Source organism: Geotrypetes seraphini, chromosome 11 (genome assembly GCF_902459505.1).
Source record: "Geotrypetes seraphini chromosome 11, aGeoSer1.1, whole genome shotgun sequence".
Classification (NCBI taxonomy): Eukaryota; Metazoa; Chordata; class Amphibia; order Gymnophiona; family Dermophiidae; genus Geotrypetes; species Geotrypetes seraphini.
In genome coordinates, this window is record NC_047094.1 from 121,277,377 (window position 1) to 121,301,666 (window position 24,290).

The 24,290-nt window shown below is 45.7% G+C and overlaps 1 protein-coding gene across 1 annotated transcript; it reads right to left on the bottom strand.

Moving 5' to 3' along the window:
- Positions 1–4,022: 4,022 nt before the first annotated feature.
- KCNK15 (potassium two pore domain channel subfamily K member 15) lies at positions 4,023–23,763 on the bottom strand. The gene is made up of 2 exons (XM_033914298.1): positions 22,057–23,763; positions 4,023–6,724 (listed from the first exon to the last, which is right to left on the bottom strand). The coding sequence occupies exons 1-2, from the start codon at positions 22,373–22,375 to the stop codon at positions 5,805–5,807; spliced, it is 1,239 nt and encodes a 412-aa protein (XP_033770189.1). The 5' UTR covers positions 22,376–23,763; the 3' UTR covers positions 4,023–5,804.
- Between the last annotated feature and the right edge of the window lie 527 nt (positions 23,764–24,290).

The window sequence follows — 24,290 nt, forward strand, 5'->3', positions numbered from 1 at the left end:
CAATAATCTCCCCTGGGAGAGTATTCCAGATGCCAACCACTGGAATACTCTCCCAGGGGAGATTATCCAGGTTATCCAGTTATCCAGGTTATATCCAGTTCTGCTATCTCTCTGCTGTACTGTAGAAGCAAATTTTGCTTGATCGTATATTTTTTTTCCTTCGGAATGATTCGGTTGATAGGGGAGAGTGTGGCTTGAGTACCTGAATAAATTCATGGAAACCTGAGAGAGCAGTATAGAAAATGGTTCATAGTCAGTGGCACGCAAAACACCAGCGTGCTGACAATTCAGCGCAAGAAAAAAGCACGCCGCCGAAAAACTTATTTTTAAAGAGCTCCGGCGGGGGTTGTGGGGGGGGAAACCCCCCCCCCACACTTTAATGCATAGTGTTCGTGCTGCCGTTGGGGGTGTGTGGTGGTGCAACCCCCACATTGTAGAGAAAACGGTACTTTTCTGATTTTTTTCAGGAAAGGTTCTGTTTTCTCTACAATGTGGGGGGGTTGCACCCCCCCCCACACACCCCCAACAGCAGCGCGAACACTATGCATTAAAGTGGGGGTTCCCCCCCACACCCCTGTCGGAGCTCTTTAAAAATAAGTTTTTTCGGTGGTGCGCTTCTTTCTTGCGCTGAATTGTCAGTGCTGGATTGACGGCGCGCTGGTGTCTGGCGCGCGATTATCCCGTCACCTAGAAAATTGAATAAATAAATAGTTTGTTGCAATTTTGTGACTGGCTTAATTCACTAGATTCTAGTCTTTCATTTGTATTGAGTTACCATCAACATCTGATTGATATTTTTGACATGCATATTTTTCGAGAAAAAATTGCTTACTACTTTATATTGCAAATGGAACTTTATTTGAGAGAGATGCAGCGCAGAGGGCAGGAGAGGCCAAGAGGGAACCGGAGGAAGCCAGGGTAAGCAGCAAGATTCGGGAACGCAGCGAGAGATAGCCCCCCCCACCGCGTCACAGGTTGCATCGGCGCCCAGGCTCCCCTTTAAGAAGAGGGGAGCCAACGGCGTCCGGCCGTTCGGCGCGCGGCAAAGACGCTCGCCTTAGCGAGAGCGCCTTTGCGAAGGAGCCTTGTGAAGGAGCCCAGGCAGCCCAGCAGCAAATCTGTTGGAGACAGGATACTGGTCTTGATGGACCTTCAGTTTGCCCTAGTATGGCAATTCTTATCTATATCACTATGTATCCCTACGATTTAGTATATGTAGGAAGGAGTACCCATTCAGTGCATTTGCATTTGGCATGAACATAAATCTTGGATCGTTACTGGTATTCTTTAAGTGCCTTTGGTTCAAGTACCTTTGGTTCAACATACAGTAAGTCAGGGGTGTCCAATGTCGGTCCTCGAGGGCCGCAGTCCAGTCGGGTTTTCAGGATTTCCCCAATGAATATGCATTGAAAGCAGTGCATGCAAATAGATCTCATGCATATTCATTGGGGAAATCCTGAAAACCCAACTGGACTGCGGCCCTCGAGGACCGACATTGGACACCCCTGCAGTAAGTGATATCTGATGGAGGATTATTGATTAAGCATCTGTGGGAAGGAAGGCTGGTAATTTTTTTTTTTTTTTTAATCTTAATTCTAAAGAACAATGTTGGATCTATATTTTGAACTCTGTAAACCCATTTGGGTTGAACGCTGAAATAGTTGGACCTGCCTTACGTTAATCCTTTTGAGGGATTTTAACCTTGAGAGATAGACTAGAGTCACCATATGGCTCTAGAAAAAGGAGGACAGATTGAGACATCCGGGTTTTACTTCCGTTTTCAATCCGTCCTCCTTTTTCTGGAGCCATATGGTAACCCTGGTCAAAGGCAGTCCTCATTGTTTGACGTAAAAGTAAGTGCCCAGAAAGGTTTTGGAGTTATCAGAAAGCTTAGGGGACGGCCCTGCCTCTATGGCCAGAGGCAATGTTGCAACAGGAGGCAGGATCATCGCAGAAGCTATTAGCTTTTTTTATATTGATTTGAAGAATTTTGTAATAAATTTCTAAACTTTTTTCTTCACTGTATTCTTCCAGGAGACCTATCCTTAATATTGTCTAAGGCACAGGTGTCAAAGTCGGTCCTCGAGGGCTGGAATCCAGTCGGGTTTTCAGGATTTCCCCAATGAATATGCATGAGATCTATGTGCATGCACTGCTTTCAATGCATATTCATTGGGGAAATCCTGAAAACCCGACTGGATTACGGCCCTCGAGGAGGGACTTTGACACCCCTGGTCTAAGGTAAAACATGATTTCATGTCAGATAATATTCTCCAGATTTGCCCTGAATTAAAATGGTTTCTTCCAATTTAAGGTGAGTACAATTGATTAAGTCTTATTTGTCTGAAGAATTAAAGAATTTATAAAGTGCTTTTTGTTAACAATTTAGACTGTTCACGATGCAGCTGCTGGAAACCTGGTTCCAAGTTATTCTACCTAGGCTGCAGATCTGAAGGGCTGACATAACAAAAGTTACTATTCTCTAGAGGGATGACTATATTGTGTTTGATATTTGTACCCAGTGGTGGAGGAGGAGGAGGGGCAGTCCGCCCCGGGCGTAGTCTTTGTAAGGGGCACAGGAACTGGTCCTCTTCTCCACCTCCCTGCTCCTTTCTGACACCCCTGCCGCGCACGTGCGCCCCCTTCCCTCCTACCTCTTTTAAGTTTCCCCGCGTGACAGCATTACGAACTCGCTGCTCGTGTCAGTGTCACCTCGCTCTGACGTCACTTCCGGGCCCCGCGCCTAGGAAGTGATGTCAGAGGGGCATGTTTGTGCCGTTGCTGGTGCGCGGAAAATTAAAAAGGCATAGGGGAAAGGTGCATGCGCGGCAGTGGGGGGGGTGAGGAAGGAGCGTGGAGGCGGAGGAAAGGGCAGGGGAGGGGCGCCGCTCACCCTGGCTACGCCACTGTTTGTACCTGAATATTCACTGTGCCTATTTAATAAAGGCTCTTATAGAATAGCTTTTCAGGTGCCTGCCCAAATTATGGTCCCAGGCAATGCATACATGTAAAAATGTGAAGAAAGTCATGGGCTCATTATAAAAAAGGAAACTAAGATCATACCTTTTATGAAAATACATTTTTAACTTGCTTTAGGAGGCCAGAATCTTCTTCCTCAGTACATGATGGCATGCATTGTACAATATGCAAGATAACGTGTATTTTATACTGTACATATGTAAATAAATTTACATGCTTACTTTAAAAAATATATGCCATTGTGCATATTGTCAATACAAGTTTATATCAGACTCAAAGGCTTTAGACCTCTTTAGAAATCAAAAGATAAAACATCCACTGAAAAGGTCTTCAAATGTTTATATATACTTCCAAACCCACAGACCTCAGAAGGACCGTATTGTATGTCTAGTTTCTTCAAAAGGCATACAGACTAGTTACGGCAACCATGGTCGTCATAGGTCTCTATAACATTTTTTGTTTTTATTTTAGTTTTTAATAACTATTTAACTTTAACCCCCCTTCCCTCCCAATTGTTGTTGGTCATGTTGGATTTCTATTGTTTATATATACTGTATGTATTTTAACTCAATTGTATTTTATTATTATGTACATCGCTTTGTATAAAGATATAGCGATTCATCAAATATTTAATAAACCTTGAAACCTTGAACTTAACAAGTACTTATCTTTTATCTACGCGGGTGGGGGTAGGCACTCCGACATAGACTATGTTTCGCCCCGAATGGGCTGTATCAAGGAATCCCCCTTATATCAAGCGACTCATGCTTCCCGCCATGCTTCCTGATTAAAAATCTATGGCGGGAAGCATGAGTCGCTTGATATAAGGGGGATTCCTTGATACAGCCCATTCGGGGCGAAACATAGTCTATGTCGGAGTGCCTACCCCCACCCGCGTAGATAAAAGATAAGTACTTGTTAAGTTAAATAGTTATTAAAAACGAAAATAAAAACAAAAAATGTTATAGAGACCTATGACGACCATGGTTGCCGTAACTAGTCTGTATGCCTTTTGAAGAAACTAGACATACAATACGGTCCATCTGAGGTCTGTGGGTTTGGAAGTATATTGTGCACATGTATATATTTGACATTTGCTCTTCATGGTTTGTTTCCATGATTTATGGAGGATATGTGCCTTTATCTAATAGGCTCCAAATATGCCCCTTTTTGTCCTCTCAATCCAGGTGACTAGTTATAAAATGACCCTCTCAAACTTTCTACAGAGCAATGACAGCACAAGTAACACTGCTGTATCTGGTTTGACCTAGCCCAGGGCTACTCAATTGCTGTCCTTGAGGTCCACAGGCAGGCCAGGTTTACAGGACATCCACAATGAATGTGTCATGTCTGTCTGTCCAAGTTAGATTGTAAGCTCTTCTGATCAGAGACCATCTATTAAATGTCAAAATGTGCTGTGCTACGTATGCCTTTCAGTGCTAAATAGTAGCATGAGAGAGAGAGCTGCATGCGCCACCTCCTTAGTATGCAAATCTCTTTCATGCATATTCATTGTGGATATCTTGAAAACCTGGCTTGTGGACCTCGAGGACTGGGATTGAGCAGCCCTGGCCTAGAGCTGTGTTTTCCCAAGTTGGTTCTGGAGTATTCCTTTGCAACTCAAGTTTTCAGGCTATCCACAGTTTAGGGTTACCAAATGGCTCCAGAAAAAGGAGCTTTCAATGGAAGCAAAACCTGGATGTCTCAATCCGGCCTCCCTTTTTCTGGAGTCATATGGTAACCCTATCCACAATGAGCATTCATGAACGAGATTTGTTTGGAAGAGGTGTATGCAAATCAATCGCAAGTGTATTCATTGTGGATAGCCTGAAGTACTGACTGGAAAGGGGGTATTCTAGGACCGACTTTGGAAACACTGTCCTAGAGAAACCGCCTCTATAAAAAAATATTAAGGGATCTGCAAGGTCTCAAAAGCTCATGTGAACCCCTCTCCTACTGGTCATGCAAAGAGTCCAGCTTTGTCCAGCTGGAACTCATTAGCCTCCTTCAATCAACGTGCTTACAAGAATATTGACCAATTATCTGATTTGCAGCCTTCCCGGTGGGTCACAGCATCATTAACTCAAAATGATGTAATGTATCTTTTCTCGATATCGTGCCATTGTTAAGTTTTGTGTTAAAAAAAAAAAATAGTAATTACACGGAACGCTTGGTTTAACAAAATACAGTATAGTAGCATCTTTTCTTCATGCTGTAAGCCAGTCAATAAATGAAATGCCGCTGCTCCTACCAGAGTACAGGAAAATCAATTCAGGCAGATCCTTGGCAGTGCAATGGAAAAAGGGGCACCCTGAAATAGCAAGGGTTTGTAGAAACATCAGTGCCTGAAAAAGACTGTCTAAAATCCTTTTTTGAAGTAAAAATGGAGCAAACGTTGAAAATTTACATTATTCAAGTAATGTATACGTAGAAAATAAATAACTGCCTTGAGTCAATCGTAGCCATGAAAACTGCGAACTTGATGACACTGCAGTTATTTTCATCGGTTCAGAAGGTACGAAATAACCATATGATCCTTTACAGCCAGAAACTGAAGTGTTATTAATTATTTCAGACTTTGAGCCACTTCCTGTTCAACATTTTACAGTCTGGTCTACTAACAGCATAAATTAAGACTTAGCAATTATTGGTAACAGTTACTGATGAATGATGAAGTGTGTTATGGTTGCTAGCGACTGTTGGCATGTAGAATTAGTCTAGCAGGATAAACTAAAGCACAGCATTTTACTCTGGCACTTTAGAACGGTATCGTCTTCAGAGAGAGAGCAATTATCCCAGTTCAGAATCAACATGGAAGGCCAATTTTAAACAGACTTTCTTCTTTGCCTAAGATGTTGCTCCCGGTAACTGTGGTTGCCAGGTGACAGGGTACTTCCAGGAGAAGAGAAGCCTGTGTTATCTCGGGTGCTTAATGAGATCTCATCTATTCTATAAGAAATGGAGTTATAGTACACAGGATTTATATGGCAACCCAATGTCTCGTGGTGCGATATAGCAGGGCTATCACAGAAATGAGAATGGTAACACATGCATGTACAGAAAGAACCTACTGGTGAGGTTGTATTTGAAGACCGGCATCTTTGCCTATCGGTGTCCTCCTGAATAAGCGGGATGAGGTTCATCTGACTTGTTCTGTCCCCTATGGGCAGAAAAATAGGACTTCTGCTTCTACTGTCGTCTTTAGGGTTCAGATTAATCTGGTTTCTAGCTCTTCTAAGTGACGCTCTCTCTTGTGCATCCCGCCGTTCGTCTTCTGAATTCATGGTCAAAAATCTAAGGACAACCAAATTAAGGAAAGCCCCGATGACGGTCAAACCCACCAAAATGTACATGAAACTGAAAACCACATAAGGTGGTTTCTTCTGCAGGGCTTCGTTTTTCTGCAAAGCCACAAAGTCTCCAAAACCAATGGTGGTCAGGGTTATAAAGCAGTAGTAATACGAATGGAAAAAGGTCCACCCTTCAAAGTATGAGAAAGCCGTGGCTCCAATGCAAAGAATCCCGATGCAGGAGAGGAAGCCAACTAGAACCATGTTTTCCATGGAGACGTCAGTTTTTCTCAAATGACAGCACTTCTTTAGTTTTTTCAGAAGGAACCTGACGAAAGTGTTCATGCGCTCTCCCAGACTCTGGAACATAACCAAGGTCAAGGGGATTCCGAGAACAGCGTAGAACATGCAAAAAACCTTCCCGGCGTCTGTACCTGGAGCCGCATGTCCATAACCTGCAGCAAAATAAGAGAAATAGGCACTAGTTTCAATCCAATCCATTTCAAACCAGCAAAATACATATAGACCCTGATCAGATATATGGTAAATTAAAGAGCTTAAGCAAATACAAATCTCAGTTCTACACATACTAGGTAAGGAATAGCAATCAAACAAAATTCTATGGCAGGGTGCCTAACTCCAGTTCTCAGTCTCTAGAACTAGTTTGGCCAATAAATATGCATGAGATTTTCTTGCAGTGTGCCAGTTGTATACAAATCTATATAATTCAGTTGGGATATCCCCAAAATATACCAGTTTGTGGGGTCTTGAGGACTGTACTGTAGTTGGACATCCCTGGGCTAAAGTGGCAACATCCTAATTCTAAACATTATAATTAGCAAGTGCTGAAGAAGATGCCTCCTTAATGGACCCATAACAAGGGACAGTCTGAAAATATGATATCATTTAGAATGCTGGAGAGAATTAGGGGCTGAATGAGAAAGGGGAAGCCCATGGAGCCAGGGGGGAACCCACTATGAAGCAGAGCACATTAGCATGTGAAGAAAATGTAGGGTGAAGGGAGGTGAGAGATGGGAAGTTTCTGGAGAACCTGGGAAGGGGTAGCTCACTACAAAACAGAATAGAAAAGGTGGTGTTGGTGGGGAGAGTGTGGATGAGAGAAAAGGAGGCTGGGAGTAGAATACAATAAGAGACAACTTTGAAGGCTCCTGGGGGATGGGTAGGGAATGACTTCATCACCTTTCCGGTTCCCGCGGATAACCACGGGAAACCATCCCCGTATCATTCTTTAAGGAGAGAGGGAAGAATCAGTGTATGAATGGGTTCAGCCACTGACCCTCAAGCCTTGCATTGAAGAATGCTGGTGTAGAAGGACCGAGGTTGAGATAGACATAAGAACATAAGAAGTTGCCTCCGCTGGGTCAGACCAGAGGTCCATCGTGCCCAGCAGTCCGCACCCGCAGCGGCCCATCAGGTCCATGACCTGTCAGTGGTCCAAGAACTCATCCTATAACCTATCACTACTTCTATCTGTACCCCTCAATCCCCTTTTCCTTCAGGAATTTATCTAAACCCACTTTGAATCCCTGTATTGTGTTCTGTTCAATCACAGCTTCCGGGAGTGCGTTCCATGTGTCCACCACTCTCTGGGTGAAGAAGAACTTCCTGGCATTGGTTCTAAACCTGTCCCCTTTCAGTTTCTCCGAGTGCCCCCTTGTACTTATTGTTCCCCACAGTCTGAAGAATCTATCCCTATCTACCTTATCTATGCCTTTCAAGATCTTAAAAGTTTCTATCATGTCTCCTCTAAGTCTCCGCTTTTCCAGGGAGAACAGCCCCAGCTTTTCCAGCCTGTCGGCATATGACAAGTTTTCCATACCTCTTATCATTTTCGTCGCTCTTCTCTGGACCCCCTCAAGTATTGCCATGTCCTTCTTGAGGTACGGCGACCAATACTGGACACAGTACTCCAGATGCAGGCGTACCATAGCACGATACAGTGGCATGATGACTTCCTTTGTCCTGGTCATTATACCCTTCTTGATAATATCCAGCATTCTGTTGGCTTTCTTTGAAGCTGTCGCACATTGTGCTGATGCTTTCATTGTTATATCCACCAGCACACCCAGGTCTCTTTCGAGGTTGCTTACCCCTAGCAATGATCCCCCCATTGCATAGCTGAACATCAGGTTCTTTTTCCCAACATGCATGACCTTGCATTTCTCTATATTAAAACACATCTGCCACTTTTTCGCCCACTCTTCCAGCTTCGTTAGGTCTCTTTGCAGGTCTTCACAGTCTTCCATGGTTCTAACCCTGCTGCAGAGTTTGGTGTCATCCGCAAATTTGATAACCTCACATTTCGTCCCCGTCTCCAGATCGTTTATAAATATGTTGAACAGGAGCGGTCCCAACACCGACCCCTGCGGAACTCCGCTCGTGACCCATTGCCAGTCTGAGTATTGGCCTTTTACTCCAACCCTCTGTTTTCTGCCTGCCAACCAGTGTTTAATCCATCGGTGTACATCCCCCTCCACCCCGTGGTTCCACAGCTTCTTAAGCAGCCGTTCGTGGGGTACCTTGCCGAAGGCTTTTTGGAAGTCGAGGTAAATGATGTCTATGGGTTCCCCTTTGTCCATCTGGCTGTTTATTCCCTCAAAGAATTGTAGTAAGTTCGTGAGGCATGACCTTCCCTTGCAGAAGCCATGCTGGCTCGCCCTCAGCTGCCCATTCTTTTCTATGTGCTCGCAGATGCTGTTCTTGATCAGTGCTTCCATCATCTTTCCCGGAACCGAAGTCAAGCTCACCGGCCTGTAGTTTCCTGGGTCACCTCTCGATCCCTTCTTAAAGATAGGCGTGACATTTGCTATTTTCCAGTCCTCCGGGATCTCCCCAGTTTTCAAGGATAGGTTACATATTTGCCGGAGTGTTTCCGTTATTTCCCTTCTCAGTTCTTTTAGCACCCGTGGGTGGATTTCGTCTGGGCCCGGTGATTTGTCGCTTCTCAATCTATCTATCTGTCGGAGGAGGTCCTCATGGCTTACTTCTATTCGCTTCAGCTTTTCATCTTGATCCCCTTGGTCTCCTCGGGTTCTGGTATATTGGATGTGTCTTCGCTCATGAAGACCGACGAGAAGAACTTGTTTAACCGGTCCGCTACCTCTTTTTCCTCCTTTATCACTCCCTTTCTGTCTCCATCATCCAACGGTCCCACTTCCTCCCTCGCCGGTTGTTTCCCCTTTACGTACCTGAAGAACGGTTTGAAGTTTCTCGCTTCCCCAGCCAACTTCTCTTCGTACTCTCTTTTTGCTTTCCTAACCACCCGGTGACATTCTTTCTGGTGTTGTTTGTGTTCTTTCCGGTTTTCCTCAGTTTGGTCCTTTTTCCACTTTCTAAACGATGTTTTCTTGTCTCCTACTGCCTTCTTCACTTCCTTTGTTATCCACACCGGTTTTTTTGTTCGATTTTGTTTGCACCCTTTCCTAAACCTGGGGATGTACAGGTTTTGCGCTTTTTGCACCGTGTCCTTGAGTAGGGACCAGGCTTCCTCTACGGTCTCCATTTTCTGTGAGCTGTTTCTGAGTTTCTTTTTCACCATTTTTCTCATAGCATCGTAGTTTCCTTTTCTAAAGTTGAGTGATGTCGCTGTGGTTCTCTTTACTTTTGATGTTCCTACCTCTAATTTATACTGGATCATATTGTGATCGCTGTTCCCTAGTGGCCCTACTACTACCACCTCCTTGGCGGGTCCCCCTAGTCCGTTGAGGATGAGGTCGAGAGTGGCATCTCCTCGAGTTGGTTCCTTGACCAGCTGTTCCATGAAGCAATCCTTTACAGCAGGGGTGCCCACACTTTTTGGGCTTGCGAGCTACTTTTAAAATGACCAAGTCAAAATGATCTACCAACAATAAAATTTAAAAAAAACACAACGCACACTGTACGCATACAATTGTTAATTATCATTCCTATTCCGGGGTTTTTTCAAAGAGGTCAAAGCAGATGACTCTATGCACTGTCACCTCAGTAACAACCATTCAAAAATAGACAAATACCCACCCCCCTCCCTTTTTACTAAACCCCAATAGCAGTTTTTAGCGCAGGGAGCTGCGCTGAATGCCCAGCGCTGCTCTCGACGCTCATATGCTCCCTGCGCTAAAAAACACTATTGCGGTTTAGTAAAAGGGGACCATATTGTAAAATATAGACAGCAGATATAAATTCAGACACATTTTGATCACTAAATTTAAAATAAAATAATTTTTCCTACCTTGTCTGGTGATTTCATGAGTCTCTGGTTGCACTTTCTTCTTCTGAACTGTGCATCCAATCTTTCTTCCCTTCTTTTAGCCTGTATGCTTCCTCTCCTCCTGACCTCATTCCCCCCCCCAACGTTTTCTTCCTCTCTCCCTGCCCTCTCTTTCTTTCTCTCTTCATGCCCCCTTTCTTTTTTTCTGTTTCTCTTCTTTCTTTGTCTCCCTGCCTGCCCTCTTTCTCCCTCCCTGCCCTCCCCCAAGCCACTGCCACTGCCATCGGATAACAGGCCGCCAGCCAAGCTCTCCCTGCTTCGGGCCCACCAGCATTCCTCTCCCTGACGTCAATTCTGCCGTTGGAGAGGAAGTTCCGCTGGCCAGAACTTCCTCTCCGACGGCAGAATTGACGTCAGGGAGAGGAAGGCTGATCGGCCCAAGATCGACCTATTGGAAAAAATGCTGCCAGGTCCTGCCTTTGAGGAAACAGAAAGTAGGCAGGACCTGGCAGCAAGAAGAGCAAATCGCAAGCTTCACTGACCTGTCTCCCGCTTTAGCCCGCGAACGGGGCTCTAACATATGCGTGCCGGCTTCCCTTCTTCCCCCCCCTCCCCGACATAACTTCCGGTTTCAGAGGGAAGAGAAGGGAAGCCAGTACAAGCACACGTTAGCCCCCGGAGCATAAGTTCTCCAAGCCGTTTTTTTAAAAAAAATGTTGAGCAGCGGCGGCAGCAGCAGAATTCAGGAGCAGGCCAGTCAGAAGGGGAAAAAAGAGAAGGGAAGAAGGGAACCCGCTCTGCGATCGACTGGGGTCGCCTGAGCGAGCGACCTGTCGATCACGATCGACGCATTGGACACCCCTGCTTTACAGCCTCTAGGAACTTGGTTTCCCTCGCACTGTTAGAGTGTCCAATACTCCAATCTATCCCAGGGTGGTTGAAATCCCCCATCACCATCACACTTTCGCTTATGCATTCCTGCCTCAGTTCTGCTTCTAGATCATTGTCGCTTGTTTCTGGTTGTCCAGGTGGGCGATAGTATAGTCCCAATTTGGTGTCAGCTCCCTTTCTCCCTGGTAACTTAACCCATAGGGATACCAACCCTTATGCCCTCGTTGCCATATCCATCATGGTCGACTGAATGGAGTATTTTATGTATATCGCTATTCCTCCACCCTTCTTGTACGTCCTGTCTTTCCTATAGAGTTTATACCCTGGCAGTACAACGTCCAATTTGTTGTCCTCAGACCACCATGTTTCTGTGATTCCAATTATGTCTAGGTCTTCTTTGTTGGCCATGACCTCTAGCTCTCCCATTTTGATCTTAAGACTCCTTGCATTGGTGTACAGACAATTTAAGTCTTGGTTTTCTGCTTTCCCTGGCGTGTGTCTTCGTGGTTTGATTCTCTTGTCGTCGTTCCCCTGGGCTGCCAGCCCCTGAGTTTCTTTTAGTTCATCGCCTTCCTGTGGTGCATTTTCTTCGTCCTCAGTTGGCTTCCTCATTCCTGCATGTTTCTGCTGTTTTTCCTTCTCTTCGCTCTCTGTTATTACTTGTTCCTTGGACCCCTGTAGATCGTCCTTGAGTCCTCCTTTGCCTTTTTCCCGCTTGTCTTTGAGGCCTAATTTGCATTTTTCCCGTGCAGTATCTTCATTGGATACTCCTGTCCGAAGCGTCGTCTCCAGATCGGCTGTCGGCTTTCCCCCTCTCATCAGTTTAAAGCCTTGTCTATTGTGCTCTTGACATTATTTGCCAGCATTCTTGTTCCTGTCGTGCTCAGGTGCAGGCCGTCCTTCCTGTAGAGCTTGTTCTTTCCCCAAAAAGTTGACCAGTTCCTAACAAAGTGGAAACCTTCCTCTTCGCACCATCTCCTCAGCCATGCGTTTATTGCTTGCAGCTCGGCCTGCCTCCTCACAACCGCCCTCAGTATTGGCAGGATCTCTGAGAACGCTATCCTCCGTGTCCTCAGCTTCAATTTCCTCCCCAGGATCCGGAACTGCTCGGTTAGTGTAGTCCTGTTGTAGTTTCTTCCGCTGACATCGTTTGTTCCAACGTGGATCATCACCGCTGACTCCTCTGTCTCAGCTCCATCCAGGATCCTCTCGATTCTGTCGATGATGTCCTTTGTTCTTGCCCCTAGGAGACATGTCACTAGCCGGTCCTCTCTCCCTCCTGCTATGTGACTGTCCACTTCTCTCAGGATGGAGTCTCCCACTACGACTGCAGATTTCCCCTTCTTCAGCTTCTTTTTCGGCCTCAGGTCCATATCTTTGGTGTGGTCCACTACTTCTCCCTCAGGGTTCCGGTGAGTCTTGGCCTCCTCTGGCTGCTCGGTTCTTCCACAAGGTCGTGGCCCCTGGGCGTCCAGTGGAGTCCGTCCTCCATCTGTTGATTGCTGTCCCCCGGTGTCTGGTGGATTCTGTCTTTCATCAGGTGGTTCCTGTCCGTACTGCTGATGATTTTGTGCCTCTACCATCCTGCAGGCCTCCTCGATGAATATCTCGAGCTCCCTAACTTGTTCCTCAATGTGGCTCTCTCTGGTGAAGTCCTCAGTTGCCCAGCACGGTTCTTCTGATGCACGGAGTCCCTCCAGCTCCTGGACCTTGACCTGCAATCTCCCGACCTCCTCCTTCAGGCTATCCAGTTCCTGGCACCGACTGCATATGTACGCCTGCCTCCCGGAGGGGAGGTAGTCGTACATATGACACTCCCTGCAGTATACTGGGGAGCTCCGTTGGGTGCCTGCTACCTCCATTTTTTTTTTTCTCCTTTCTTTAGTCTCTCGATGTGTGTGATGTGTGAGAGTGGTGCCCGGTGTGTGGCTAGGGTTTACGTTCTAGGTGTAGCTGCTGTGCGGCCTGGGCTCCTAGCTCCCTCTCAAGGCTCCCTCGCAAAGGCGCTCTCGCTAAGGCGAGCGCCTTTGCCACTCGCCTTTGCCGTGCGCCGAACGGCTGCGCGCCGTTGGCTCACCCCCTTTTAAGGGGGAGCCCGGGCGCTGACTCTGCCTCTGACGCGGGGGTGGGGGGTGGGCGGAGCTCCCTCTCGCCACTACCCCAGCTGATTTGCCTGCCTGCCTGCCTCTGTCCGACTCCCTCGGCAGCTTACTTCACCTCCCCTCTGGTCCTCTGAGCCTCTCCTGCTCTCCTGTGCTGCACGCGGTCAGAGGTGCAGGTCGCGCTCGGCTCTAGACTCTAGAGAATGACAGTTTCTGGTATCCAGAGCAGCGCAAGGTTGTGGCGGTATAGAAAAAGTAAAGTTATTATTATTATTATTATATTATGATGTCATAATGTCTCATTTCACAAATAAGAGCCAAGCTTCTCAGTGATGTCACAGTGGCATCATTATCTTATACTTGGTTCATATAAGAATCAGAGTATGAATGGACACAGCCACTGACCCTCAAGCCTTGCATTGAAGAATGCTGATGTAGAAGGACTGAGGTTGAGATAGACACTAAAGAAGGACACGGGATGGTTTTCCGCGGTTATCCATGAGGACAGGAATAGTGAGGGTAAGGGTAGATTATGAGAGAAAGGAAAACTGCCTTTCAGACTGGTTCTGACTAACCCCTTCTTAAGAAAGGGTAATGCACTTAGAAAAGTGCTTAGAATTGTATTTAATGATACAAAAATACCAATGTACATACTTTCCCTTAATAACTAATTGTCTTGAAAGTAAACACCTACAATATTCAATTAAAAGCCACCTAGAACCAGAAGTCCTTTGTACAAGTGATGCTTTCTATGGGCTGCCTGCCAGACTCAGAATATTAGTACTGAGCACCACTTAGGTTATGGGGTGGTTACATGTAATTGCTATTGCAAAGCTATCAGCAAACACTTATTCATTAATGCAAAGAGATTTTGTGAGTTCTCAGAGGAGAAGATGCAGTTTCAGGATTCATAACAGGCAAATAGCAGCAACCTTCATTAGCATGCCATTTGGGTCTATGATGGTTAAGTGATGAAGGAAAGGCAGTGCTTAGCTTTAAAAAAGCCACACGGTGTTTGACACGAGGGCAAGGTGGATGGCCTGGTAATTGAGTTCATGGGGAGAACGGTGTGCAGCTTAATTGGATAAGAGCTAGTGTCAGCGATTTAGAGGGTGTTGCAAGGACTGGGTGCCTTAAAGACAAAATATCCCCCCAAAACACTGTCATGTAAACACCTCTGGTGAAAAATATACACTTAATTTTTTGAAATCTTTTACAAATAATAATACTGTAGATAATGTAATGTGTTCTCAGATTACCACGCCAAGGATCATAGTAAAATTCTCCTTTGGATAATGCTGAATTTATTGGCCAACCTGTTAACCCTGAAGAAGCCACTAGTTCGTGGCAAAACGGGTCCCGTCGGACTTTCAATCTTTTTAGGCTTGTAACTTGATCCAACCGTGCAGCTTCAATGGCACAGATAACCACCTTAAGCATGAGATAAGTACTTTTTTCTCTATAACCTTTAATGCTGGTTGAGATTGTACACTATATAATATGGTGTTAAGTTATCAATAAAATATTTAAAAATGCAAAAAACATGGAACAAAAATTTGAGTTGTATTAAAAATGACTAAGGGTTCCTTTTATCAAGGTGGAATACCGCGCGTTCAACCGCCTGCCGCGCTAGTCGCTAACGCCTCCTTTGATGAGGCGTTAGGTTTTTGGCTTGCCGCGGGGGTTAGCACGTGATGAAATGTCTGAAGCGCTAACCCCCGGAGCGCGCCTTGATAAAAGGAGCCCTAAGATTTTAAATATAGAAAAAGTCACATTAGTATGAAGGTTTTTGATCTATGAAAGATACCCCTGCCGCGATATCCAAAGGAGAATTTTCCTATGATCCTTGGAGTGGTAATCTGAGCTTTTTTCCTTCACTTAAGCATCTGAATACTAAGGTTAACCTTATGAGGATCTAGATTTTGATTGGTTAATCCAAAATTTTTCACTACACTTTCCCCTCTGTAGGGGCAGAGCTGGCCCGCGAATATTGAATATTCGCGAATAACTTTTGGGCCGGCTCTGACGTACCCCCGCCTCCCTCCCGGCATCCAAGACCTTACCTGGTGGTCTAGCGGGCTTTTGGGGCAGGAGCGATCTTCCTACGCTCCTGCCCCGTGCCAATGGCTGCCGTGAGTTCCCTTAGTCTCTCGAGGCTACAACGGGAGCTCCCCACAGCCATTTGCTATGAGTGATCTGCGAGGGGCAGGAGCATAGGAAGATCGCTCCTGCCCTGAAAGCCCACCAGGTAAGGTCTGGGTTGCCAGGAAGAAGGCGGGAGGGAGGCGGGGCAGGTCCGAAATGCAGCTTTATTTATTTATTTATTTTTTAATCGTGAATAACTGAATCTGCGGATACTGAAACCGTGGGCTCACTGTATATCTTGATATACTGGGGTTTTGTACCCAGAAGGGGAAAAACCACAGCTATGACTTAGGCAATCACCCCCTCATTCTGTAACAGGCCACCTAAATGTAAAATGCCATATGCATGCTTGAATTTAGACATTTCAAGCACTTCTGCAGGTGAATGTGCATTTATTTATTGGGATTTATTAACCACATTTATGAAGAGATTCATCCTGTTTAACTGCACAAACAACTTGCCTTGTGTTTAGCCTTCCATCTGTTTACCCCAACGGACTCTGTACAACCCCTCTTGTCACCATCTAATAATCGCACTGAGCCCCTCGGCTATAGGATAAGCTGTATTGTAGGAAAGCATTAGTGTCATATCTATGATATTTGAATGTTCTGTTGTGTGCTTATTAGGTGTTTCATAAGTACAAGGGCCCGCTGAAAAGTTCTCAGCCCAACCAAGACGAGAACGACGTGGAGCCCTGAAACTGATGAGTTATTTCACACTTTTCTTTTCATTTTATATCATTAAAACAAAACGTGTCAAGAAAAGTGTGGAATAACTCGTCAGTTTCAGGGCTCCACGTCGTTCTCTTCTTGGTTGGGCTGAGAACTTTTCAGCAGCCCCTCCTATTGTGACGTCATAATGCCTCATTCCACCAATGCCTAAGAGCCAGCCTCATCGGTGATGTCACAATGGCTTGGTTTCCCTCTACTTGTGCCCATTTGCTAGATGCATTTGCCTTGTTGAAACAAAAAGTGTCAAGAAAAGTGTGGAATAACTTGTAAGTTTCATGGCTCCACGTCGTTCTCTTCTTGGTTGGGCTGAGAACTTTTCAGCAGCCCCTCCTATTGTGATGTCATAATGCCTCATTCCACCAATGCCTAAGAGCCAGCCTCATCAGTGATGTCACAATGGCTTGGTTTCCCTCTACTTGTGCCCATTTGCTAGATGCATTTGCCTTGTTGAAACAAAAAGTGTCAAGAAAAGTGTGGAATAACTTGTAAGTTTCATGGCTCCACGTCGTTCTCTTCTTGGTTGGGCTGAGAACTTTTCAGCAGCCCCTCCTATTGTGATGTCATAATGCCTCATTCCACCAATGCCTAAGAGCCAGCCTCATCAGTGATGTCACAATGGCTTGGTTTCCCTCTACTTGTGCCCATTTGCTAGATGCATTTGCCTTGTTGAAACAAAAAGTGTCAAGAAAAGTGTGGAATAACTTGTAAGTTTCATGGCTCCACGTCGTTCTCTTCTTGGTTGGGCTGAGAACTTTTTAGCAGCCCCTCCTATTGTGACATCATAATGCCTCATTCCACCAATGCCTAAGAGCCAGCCTCATCGGTGATGTCACAATGGCTTGGTTTCCCTCTACTTGTGCCCATTTGCTAGATGCATTTGCCTTGTTGAAACAAAAAGTGTCAAGAAAAGTGTGGAATAACTTGTACGTTTCATGGTTCCACATCATTCTCTTCTTGGTTGGGCTGAGAACTTTTCAGCGGCCCCTCATATTACGCTGACATTGTATTATAATATCTCTCGTCTGAATTTCAGAGCTGTTAATAAGTATATTTTTTGAAGTGGTTCATGGCTGACCTATTATGTTTCAATTTCCTGATTTTAAATTTATCTCATTCATTATATTTATATTTGGTCTTTTTACTACTGTTGGGCTGTTAACAAAATTGTAAGTTCTATGTTGAATTATACCGCCTTGTGCACTTGTGAGCTGAGCACTCAGGTTGAAATTCTATACAGGACGCCCTACTGTCGCCTAACCGACCAATCAGGGGACATGTTAAAAAAAAAAAATTAAAGGCACCATTCTAAGGCGCCGGTCTCATGCCTAGAGAGGCAAATAGGGATTGCTTACAGACACCTAAGGCTGGCAAGGGCATGCATACATTTAAGGTGCCCGTGTTAAAAAAAACAGCCGTGATTCTACAAACGGCGCCGGTGCACGATTGACACGCAGTCGGCGGCCTTTTTCTTAGGCGGCCACCGATACCAGCACCGTTTAGAGAATCCGTGCCTCGGTGCTATTCTCCAATATAGGCACACGATTTGCTCACGACTAGATTTAGTAAACAGCGCTCAAAATTCAGCGTCGGCAAAAAATTGAACCACTACATATACTGAATTGTATTCTCTTTCGTGGCTTCGGGATGGGCACTTGGCATCGGAATCTGTGCTCAACTCTGGGTGCCGGGATTTATGCCAACTACAACCTAGACTCCATCAAAGTCTACAGTATAATATCCTGTGTATCTTTAGTGAACAGCCCTGACCCGCCCATGCCCCACCCACGGCCACACCCCCTCTGCAGTTACATGGGCAAACAATTTACATGCACATCTTTATAGAACGGCACTTAGCGAGATGTGCATGCAAATCGAAATCATGGCCAATTAATGACAATAATTGATGACACCCAATTACTATTGCTAATGGCATGTGCAAATTGGGTGTGTGCCCAAATTTGAGCAAGCAATTCCGGGTGCCATCCATAGAATCCTTGGGTGAGTGCATAAATGCAAGTGTGTACCCGACTGGCGCATGGGGGAGGGGGGATATAAGTGATACTCCCATTAATGCATGTACCTCTGAATTCTACTTATGGTATTTTGTGTTGCAACATGCAAACTTGGGTCACACCCAAACAGTATGTGCAACTTAATAGAATAATGAGCCAAGCGCCGACAATTCAGCGCAAGACTTCAGCGCGCCGCAGAAAAACCTTCTTTTAAAGGGCTCCGACGGGGGGTGTTGGTGGGGGAACCCCCCCCCCCCCACTTTACTTAATAGTGATCATGCTGGTGTTGGGGGGGTTTGGGGGAATTGTAACACATTATTCTGGAAACTTAACTTTTTCTCTATTTTTTAGGGAAAAAGTTAAGTTTTCAGTATAATGTGGGGGGTTACACCCCCCACACCCCCCAACACTATAGAGAAACCCCCCACATTATAGAGAAAACAGAACTTTTCCCCAAAAAAATCAGAAAAAAATTCCGTTTTCGCTATCATGGAGGTTTCCAACCCCCCCGAACCCCCCTCCAACAGCAGCGTGAACACTAACCGATAAAGTGGAGGGGTTGCCACCCCAAACCCCCCCCGTCAGAGCTCTTTAAAAATGACTTTTTCCCCCGCGCGCTTCTGTCTTGCACTGGATTGTCAGCGCGCTGGCGACTTGCGCGCCACTGACTATGAACCTCATTGTGGATATCCTGAACACTTGACCTACCTGTGGCTCTTAAGGACCGGAATTATACCTACCCCTGTACTAGAACAAGGAACATCTGCGCCTATCCGATGGTGCAAGTAAACGCAGGTCCTGGACTTAAATGCTGTTCTATAAACATTACATTACATTACAGATTTCTATTCCGCTTGTGCCTTGCGGTTCTAAGCGGATTACAATTTAAGAGACTGGACAATTTCAGGAATATTACAGTACATAGAATCAGGAATGTATCAAGTAACAATTGTTAGACTGGAAGTTTCCAGGAGAAATTTAGAGTTCATGGTAGATGAATAGTAGGTTGATGAAGAGAGTTGTACAATGATTAGGTATAGTTATGGTGGGGTGTTCGTGTGTGTATATTCTAGTGCTATGTTGAGGTTAAGATGATGGAAAGTATTTTTTGAAGAGATGAGTTTTGATTTCTTTTCGGAATTCTTTTATGTCTGTTGATTTGATCAGTAGATTGGAAATGGTAGTGTCAATTTTTGCTGCCTGTGTCGCTAAAAGGCTGTCGTATAGTTTCATGCGTCGTGTACCTTTGAGAGGAGGGTAAGCGAATAGGTTTTGAGTTCTCTTTATTCTGTGTAAGAGATTACGGTGTAGTCTTTTGTTTAGGTATCTGGGTGCTGTTCCGTGTGTTACTTTGTATAGTAGACAGTAGAATTTGAATTGGGATCTTGCTTTTATTGGTAGCCAGTGTGAGTCAAGGTAAGCTTTGGTGATGTGGTCAAATTTGTTGAGGGAATAGATGAGTTTGAGGGCCGTGTTCTGAACGGTCTGTAATTGTTTTATCATGTAGTTTGGGCATGATAGGTATAGGCTGTTGCACCTAATTTTAAGAATAGTTGATAGACTGCCGCTCATTGGGTTTTTCTCAGTGCTGATTTTTTTTGGGGATGCCATATATAGAATTTAGTTTGTAATATACAAAATAATGTAAGTTATGTGCTAATGTGCTGCATTTTATTTATTTGATTCGATTTTTATCACGTTTTCCCAGAAGCTCAGAACGGGTTACAATTTAACATCCACAATCGAATTAAGTACAGAATCGTCATGACAACAATTAGGTTACTTTTAGACAATTACAGAATTATTCGAGGGTCCAGCCTGAGGAAGCTGTTCAGTTGAGGCCCAGTTGTTGGAAGAAGAAGGTCGTTATTTCTCTACGGAAGGACACATGTATTTACAACCGATCGTGATACAGCAGAAGTGGTATGTCTAACTTAGGAGCACAGATGCTGATTTACACCTAGGGCTCCTTTTTACGAAGGTGCGCTAGCGTTTTTAGCGCACGCTAGCTGAAAAACTACTGCCTGCTCGTGCACGCTATAACGCGCGTTAAGGCCCTAGCGCACCTTCGTAAAAGGAGCCCCTAGTATTTCAAAATGGAATCTTGGTGCCCAGATGCCATTAGGGAATTAGCGCTCAGTCCCCTAAGGCGCGCTATCTTATTTAGCGTGCGCTAAATGCTAACACGTCCATTATATTCTATGGCCACGGTAGCATTTAGCGTGCGCAAAATCGATTAGTGCACCTTAGTGCAAGGACCCTCCCAGTGTGTGGCATCTAAGCCTCTAACTCTGGCCCGAGTTGCAGACCTACCCCCCCTCGTTCACCAAAATAAAAAGCAGATCTTGCAACTAACTCCAACTCATTGGGGTGGGTGGTGGGGGTGGTAGGGTGTTCAGACAGTTCTATTTCTAAGCTTCTGTCCTTTTAACATTCCGATTAGTCACCCTACATTTTCATATCCATAATGCAAATTTTGATATTCCAGCCTATTTGCAATAAGTAGCTCTAGCCCCCCCCCCCCCCACCTAAGATCAGCTTAGTATCTCTGGTGGCATGGGTTGAATTCAGTGGTCTGTTTTTAGTGGCCCAGGTCATAGAGAATAGGAAAGTGAATTAGTTCATATTATACATCGTATTTCAAAACATTCTGGGTATAATTTTCTTTTGAAAGGTGGGCTGAACTATCAGGGGTGGGCAATTCAATTTATTACAAGGTAGGGCCAAGAGGTTGCTTAGTGGAGTACATTAATTTCCTTCATTAGACACATGATCTAACTCAGTGGTCTCAAACTCAAACCCTTTGCAGGGCCACATTTGGGATTTGTAGGTACTTGGAGGGCCTCAGAAAAAATAGTTAATGTCTTATTAAAGAAATGACAATTTTGCATGAGGTAAAACTCATTATAGTTTATAAATCTTTCCTTTTGGCTAAGTCTTAATAATAACATTGTCATTTATAGCTAAAGATACATATGATCAAGAAACTCTTTTATTTTACTTTGATAAAACATATGATAAAACATGCCGAGGGCCTCAAAATAGAACCTGGCGGGCCGCAAGTTTGAGACCACTGATCTAACTCAAGGGTGTGTGTCGAGGGCCGCAATCCAGTCAGGTTTTCAGGATTTCCCCAATGAATATGCATGAGATCTATGTGCATGCACTGCTTTCAATGCATATTCATTGGGGAAATCCTGAAAATCCGACTGGATTGCGGCCCTCAAGGAGGGACTTTGAGATCCCTGACATAGACCTCATGCTTATTCATTGGGGAAATCCTGAAAACCTGACTGGATTGCGGCCCTCAAGGAGGGATTTTAAGACCCCTGAGCTAACCTGATTTAAAGAAATGCAATCACACTTTTGCAAATGCATTAAACCAGGGGTCTCTAAAGTCCCTCCTTGAGGGCTGAATCCAGTTGGGTTTTCAGGATTTCCCCAATGAATATGCATTGAAAGCAGTGCATGCACATAGACCTCATGCTTATTCAGTGGGGAAATCCTGAAAACCCGACTGGATTTGGCCCTCAAGGAGGGACTTTGGAGACCCCTGCATTCTGAATGACTGATTCTGTCAGCCAGGAGTCAGTGAAGTTGCTCAAAGCACCCTTCAGTAATAAAGTTTCCCGGAGTAACCTGCCTCCACACCCCCGCCCTAGAGCCAGCAGATGCACGGGACAATATTTGGGGACTTACCAATCGTGGTGATGACCGTGATGGCAAAGTAGAAAGAGCCTGCGAATTTCCACTGCTTGCCCGCTCGGTGAGGCTCCGATTTCAGAACCACCTTCTCGATCTCCCGGTAATCTTCCTCCGAGAAGCGGTACTGCCGCTTCAGATCGCTTCGCTTCTGCTCCTGGAGCTGCTTCCTGGAGCTCTCCGACTCCGACTCGAGGGCGTCGAAGACGGCGGCTCCGACCAGCAGGTAGGAGAACATGCAGAGGATGAGCGACAGGGTCCGGAGGTTCTGCTTCTTCATCTTCTGAACGAGCAGCCCCAGGTGTGCCGGATGCATGCAAGGGGGGAGTACGGGGGGGGAGGGATCCGGATCAGCCTCGGAAGAAAATTCCCCTCTCACAGGTGAATCAGAGAAGGAGCTGGATCCTCCTCCCGGGCTTTTGGTGAGCGCGGCATAGTTGAGATGCCTTGCACTTGTTAAAAAACAATCAAATGGGATTTTTTTTTAATGTTGGATCAAGACACAGCTGCAGCGCACAGGATACCTGTTATAGGATCTCCTCCTCCTCGCCTGTCAGTTCTGCCACACACCCTGGTCCAACAGTTGCAGGTTAAAACTTAGACGTTTAATAAACGTACATATTGGATAGGTATAAAAAGATCGGCTTGACCTACAGCTCTCGTAGGAGAATTGCTGAACGGAACAGTGAAGGCTCCTCGCCCAGGACTATGGCATGCCTCCTGGCACACACGCCTGGTCCAACAAAGTTAGACGTTTAATAATCGCACATATTGTATAGGTATAAAAAGATCGGCTTGATCTAAAGCACTCGTAGGAGAATTGCTGAACGGAACAGTGCAGGTTCCTCGCCCAGGACTATGGCATGCCTCCTGGCACACACGCCTGGTCCAACAAAGTTAGACGTTTAATAATCGCACATATTGTATAGGTATAAAAAGATCGGCTTGATCTAAAGCACTCGTAGGAGAATTGCTGAACGGAACAGTGCAGGCTCCTCGCCCAGGACTATGGCATGCCTCCTGGCACACACGCCTGGTCCAACAAAGTTAGACGTTTAATAATCGCACATATTGTATAGGTCTAAAAAGATCGGCTTGACCTACAGCACTCGTAGGAGAATTGCTGAACGGAACAGTGAAGGCTCCTCGCCCAGGACTATGGCATGCCTCCTGGCACACACGCCTGGTCCAACAAAGTTAGACGTTTAATAATCGCACATATTGTATAGGTCTAAAAAGATCGGCTTGACCTACAGCACTCGTAGGAGAATTGCTGAACGGAACAGTGAAGGCTCCTCGCCCAGGACTATGGCATGCCTCCTGGCACACACGCCTGGTCCAACAAAGTTAGACGTTTAATAATCGCACATATTGTATAGGTCTAAAAAGATCGGCTTGACCTACAGCACTCGTAGGAGAATTGCTGAACGGAACAGTGAAGGCTCCTCGCCCAGGACTATGGCATGCCTCCTGGCACACGCTCCTTCCCATTTAATTTTTCCGCCCTCATTAAAATGCCACGGCGTGGTAGCGAGAGATAAGGAAACCAGCCGAAGCTTTGACACCCACCCCTCGGCTCCCGCAAGCGAGCCGCACGGAAGACGACCGTGGATGCCCCTGCGAGAGAGCGGAGATGGCAAGCGAGCGCCGCCCGGTGCCCGGGCCCCCCCTTCCCCGGGGTAGAAGCTCCCCTCTCTCCGCTTCCTTTTGAACTGGCCGCGGCAAGCTGCTGTCTCAGCACTCGCCGCTGCACTGCGCATGCCCGGGTCAGCTGGCGTGGGGGGAGGGGCGACATTACCTTGGAGACGCTCCCTAGCAACCGTCTGGGACAACTTCGGCAGCCGTGGGCCGGGGAGCCCGGGGTGGGATGCGGGCTGGATGGAGTCCGAGCTGCAAAGTGCTTTTTAAAGGCTGGGTTCTTTGGGGATGGGGAGGGGGAGGGGGTTGATGGACAGTATTTTTTTTTTTTTTTTATTCAACCCAGAGTTAAACAATGGAACTGGTTGCCGGATGATATGATAAAAGCAGTTGTTTAGACAAATTCCTGGAGAAAAAGTCCATAGCCCATTGTTAAGTCAGTGCTTGTTGCTACGGAGAAACAGCATGGAATCTTGCGACTTTTTGGGAACTTGTGACCTCAATTGTCCACAGTTGGAAATAGGATAAGAACATAAGAAGTTGCCTCTGCTGGGTCAGACCAGGGGTCCATCGCGCCCAGCAGTCCGCTCCCG